The following is a 4,821-nucleotide window of genomic DNA, read 5'->3' as shown; positions in this document are numbered from 1 at the left end:
GACGCAGTGTGAAATACAAACTCTTTTTGGAACAGAAGCTCAGTTAATAAAGCAGTCAGTCACTGGGCTCCACTCAGCAGATCTTCAGGCTGACTCAGAGTTAAAGAATAGCTCTGCTCTTATTTATGCCTCACTCTGCACASGCTAAGGGGCGTCTGCCTGCTGTTATCTGTTTACCAATGACTCTGTGTGACTGGAACTGGTCTCATGTGTTGGTTAGGGTTGTGTAAGAGTGCAGCAGTGTGCGTGTAAGCAGATAAAATCAATAGAGAAAGGATACAAAGTCATACWTCCATGACAATCCYCCTTGTGAGGTGGCCAACACCAACCCACCCTCATCACTCAGTGTGCTGCACATGGATCCTAAGCTAAAATATGGTGGGCAGYTCTTTCTGGATCTTTCTAGTTCTGCCCCTCCTGCAGAACTTCATGTCTCCAGTAACGGCCCACGTCCCTCAGTCTGAAACTCCATCTGAGTTTCACATAAAACATACTAAAACTAATGTGCCACTAAGTTTGAAGTGATTAAACATTGTAAAAATATGGCCAGTAAGAATAGAATCTCCATGGCAACCATTCAGATGTGTAAGACACCTGGTTTACTGAGCACTGCCTTTAAATCACAGCTCCTCACAGACCATCCCTGCACCACGGTGCCCACATCCAGCTCCTTCAGACTAGCCAGCAGCTATTAGCAATCACCTGGTGGAACTGCACATCTGCTGAGCTAATCATACCAGCTAATTCTCAGCTAATTTCCTGAAGGAAGAATGTTGGGAAGGTCAGGAGTTAGACCCAGTTTCAATGAGATAAATTATGAATCCAAATTTATTTAAGTCATATTTGAGATATCCAGCATTTTTATAGTAAGTAAAAAGTAAAATAGTAACTTGAATTTGCCATCAAATGGAACCGTATGCCTGGAAAATAAATTTTGAATATGCTGCTTAAGCTGGTAAGACAGAGTCATTATTAACAATAAAGTCTAAAAAATATTATCCCTGCAGACCCCACACATCCTGAACACTAACTGCTTGGATCTTTACCCTTAGGTCAGTTTTATGTCTTTTACAACTACTTTTTTGTTTCATGAAATGGTAAAAAAAAATATAAAATAAAAATAGAACACAAGATTGATACCAAAGGTTTTTTTATTGATTTATTTTTCATACTCATTTTCATGATTCACATTATATAATATTATATCATAAATAATAATGATATTCAATGTTTAATACATACAAAGCCAACAAGACAAATAATTTGTTGGGGAGAAGAAAGAAAGAACAAATGTTTCTTCCATGTTTGTTTAATCAGAAAACAATATTAAGTTAATTTGGAAGAAGCTGACAGAGAGACTGAGAGTGAAAATGTCTGAAAAGAAAAAAACAGTACATCTATGTGAAAGGTCACATTGTGATCTGTGAGTGTTTCAGCTTTGGTCTTAACTTCGATTTAAGTTTTAAACATTTCTTTGTTATTTAAATATGTTAAAAATGTTACACAATGTTCAGCTAATTTCTCTCTATTATAATTACTAAGGTGTTTCCATCTCATTTCATGCCTTTAGGTTTATGTTTATCTCTCGTGTTCTGTTCTCGGTTTATTTTAGTTTTTCCTCTCAGATCAATATTAATATTTTTCTCCTTAGTTTGGAGTTTCTTTCATGTCAATCTGAATTCTCTACGTCTATTAAATATTCCCATCTTCTCCCATTTTTCCCTCCACAGCTTTTGCAAATCTTATCTTACCTGCATCACATGTCATTCCCAAATCTTTGCTTTATATAAAATCTCCCAGGATGTCACTACTCTTCCTTTAATCCCCCTTTAAGTCTCATTGTTGCTCACTAATAAAAATGTTTTTGGACTTTATCTAAAATTATTTTCTGTGTGAAATAAAGTTTCACAAACTTTAAAATCAACCTGTTATGCAGTCMTTCATTCTGTGTTGCCTACTGTGAGTTTTTTGTATTTTTCTTATTTACAATTTCATCTTTATACAAGTTTTTTATGTCCTCAAAGCTATTTTGTGTTTAATCGTAGCAGTTACTTCCATCACACTAAAACCTCTACAGAAATAAACACAATTATGGTAAAAACAAGAACAAAAAAGCATAAATGAACAATTTCTCCTGTAAATATGTTTTGTAAAAACTTTCACATGTTCTAAAGTATAAAAGGTTTACATAAATTATAATTTCTAATAAATAGAGACCCAGTGCCACAGTCATGGTAAAATATATGTTGATTGTTTTCCTAAAAATATGTTTTTCTATAAAAGAAAAAGTATTTTAGACAAATGTTAAACATGTTTTGACTAATAAACTATTTACATCATTCTAAAGATCAATAGTTGATTTGATAATGAAAGAAAATTATATGCAGGCTGGTAAAAATATTAGATGCTTTATTGATTATGTACAGAATTTAATATTTATGTCTTTAGTCTTAATTTTACCTTTCAGGAATTATTCTCTGCTTCTCTCTGCTCCTGAGAAGCCGACCAGCATCATGTTGTTACTGTGATGCCGTTTGTCTGCTGGTTCCCACTGTTAGTCTTTCTGCAGCAACACAGGAGGGCCAGCAGTTTGTCAAGGAGCCACTTCTTCATGAGRATGTATAGAAGCAAATCTGTCAGAGGATTTATCTGCATTAGAGTGCAGGACACGTTGTCAAAGTTTCTGAATGTGGTAAAGTCTAAATACCACAACCACCTGACTCCCATCATCAAAAACTCTAAAATAATATGTGGTAAGAATGTCAGTATGTAAGCAAACAACACCAAAGTTAAAACAGCTATAATTCGTCGTCTTTCATCAGGTGGGACATTATGGGATGCAGACAGGGCTTTAATACTGTGCACAAGGAAGAATATTAACAGGGGCAGGGGAAGAACCATGAGGGATCCCTGCAAGTTTCCATTATTTAAACTAATAAAAACAGAAAGGATCCAGCTCACAACACTGACTGATGCAGAAACTTTGACTTTTCGCTGGAATCTGTACCAAAAAGGCCAGGCAATCAGCAGATACCTGTAAATCATAAGAACAATTATAGAACAAAGGAAGTTTCAGTAATACAAAGAGAAACGTTGGTAAAAAAGCAAAACGAAAAACTAATTTACCTTTCCATGCCAATGAAGGTCATGAAGAAAACACTGCCCATCACACCACAGTGGTAGACATAATAGATGACAAAATTATGTATGAAACCGTAATTTATATTTGCCAGTTGAACAATCACACAGAAAATCTGAATGATGTCTGAAATGAGCAGGTTGATGATGAAAACTGGAACCACACGCTCACTTCGGATCTGCAGAAAACGAGGGTTAAATTAAAATAAAGTAATAATAAGAATAAAAAACAGCAAAACAGCTAACAAAAATGTTCCTGTTCAGTTAAGAAATTTGCTTTACAAATGCTGAATTTTTAGAAATTTTGCTTTTGTCAAATTTTTGTTTTGATTTAAAAAATTGAAACTTTTCTTTGTTAACATAACAGTCCAGGCTAAAGTCATCCTAAAGTCAGACAAAAAGCAAAGATTAAGCATATTCAGTCTGAAGTAGCTAAAAAAATAATATTTTGTTTTATTTCTGTAACACACCTGAGAGTAGAGACAGTAGATGGCCAGCAGTGCTAAAAGACCCCAGATGGAGATGAATATTATGGAAAACAGTGTCGTATTTCCACCATAAGCCCAGCAGAAACGATCTAGATATGAATATGGATATGGAGAGTTGGTGCTATTTGGGAATGTGTTGTTGTAAGAGTTATAGTGGTTAAAGCTGTTATTGCTGTTATTATAGTTTGGGATGAAAGACGTTGCGTTATAATCCATCTTCACAACAGAACCTGCCAAGGAGAGTCGGTATTAATAATGAAGCAGAAGATTTAAACAAGATTCAATAATTCACTTTTAGTCATTTTACAATGATTCAAATAGACTTAAACATTTAAAAAAGAACTACATGATAGACATTTTACTAAGACCCTTATAAAGAGAAAGTACAGTTTTGGTGGGGCGTTATGTTTTTAAGTAAATATTAATTTAAATGCATTTTTTTATAACTGACATATAAAACGTAAAATCCAGCAACATAAGTGACACCAATATACCAAAGTACACAGTAATCAAATTGAAAAAAATTCATCCAGTAAATTATGATACTGATAGTAAATAAGTGTAAAGGACAGACAATAAAACAACTAGAACGTGTGGAAACTAAAATCCTTCTAACAACTCTGCATCTTATCAATGTGCCTTTTGGCTAACAGAAAGTCTCTAATTAGAAATATTTTAGTTTCTTCTGATAAATGCTAAGGTACCAAATATATATAAACTCTGCTATAAACAGATTTATCTTCATTACAAGTTAAAATTAAAAGTGCTAAATCATTATTTTCAGTCATTTAGAAGAATATTACATGCATAGAAGTAAATTTAAGATTTTGTACCCCAAAGATGGATGATGAAACCTCAGTGAGTTCTTCAGAGCTGCATCAGAACTTGTGCTCTCTGCTGTCTTGAAGTAAATTTATAGTGAAGTAAGACATGCAAATATTTTCTGAATGATAAACAGAGATGTTATCTGGACACACCTGCTGTGTTTCTGTCCCAAATAGACACAACATGTGTTACTTGTTTTAGTGGAACCAGTAACACGACTTTCTTTATCCTCCCTTCCTGAATGTATTCTTGTATTTGGTAATGAAATTAAAAGTGATGACTGATAAGAGTAGATCACCTTCCACAGGTAAGAGTTACTGATGAAAACATAACTAATGAGGTTTAATATCTACACAATGTGGTTGTGATA

At 34.0% G+C, this 4,821-nt stretch overlaps 1 protein-coding gene across 1 annotated transcript; it reads right to left on the bottom strand.

The window, feature by feature from the left end:
* Nucleotides 1-2,463: 2,463 nt before the first annotated feature.
* On the bottom strand, nucleotides 2,464-3,842 carry LOC108166929 (mas-related G-protein coupled receptor member X2-like). The gene is given in 3 exon segments (XM_017308824.1): nucleotides 2,464-3,034; nucleotides 3,127-3,317; nucleotides 3,609-3,842. Coding segments are annotated over 3 exon segments (996 nt in total).
* Between the last annotated feature and the right edge of the window lie 979 nt (nucleotides 3,843-4,821).

Source organism: Poecilia reticulata, linkage group LG15 (genome assembly GCF_000633615.1).
Source record: "Poecilia reticulata strain Guanapo linkage group LG15, Guppy_female_1.0+MT, whole genome shotgun sequence".
NCBI classification, from domain to species: Eukaryota; Metazoa; Chordata; class Actinopteri; order Cyprinodontiformes; family Poeciliidae; genus Poecilia; species Poecilia reticulata.
This window is presented reverse-complemented; position numbering and strand designations above follow the sequence as displayed.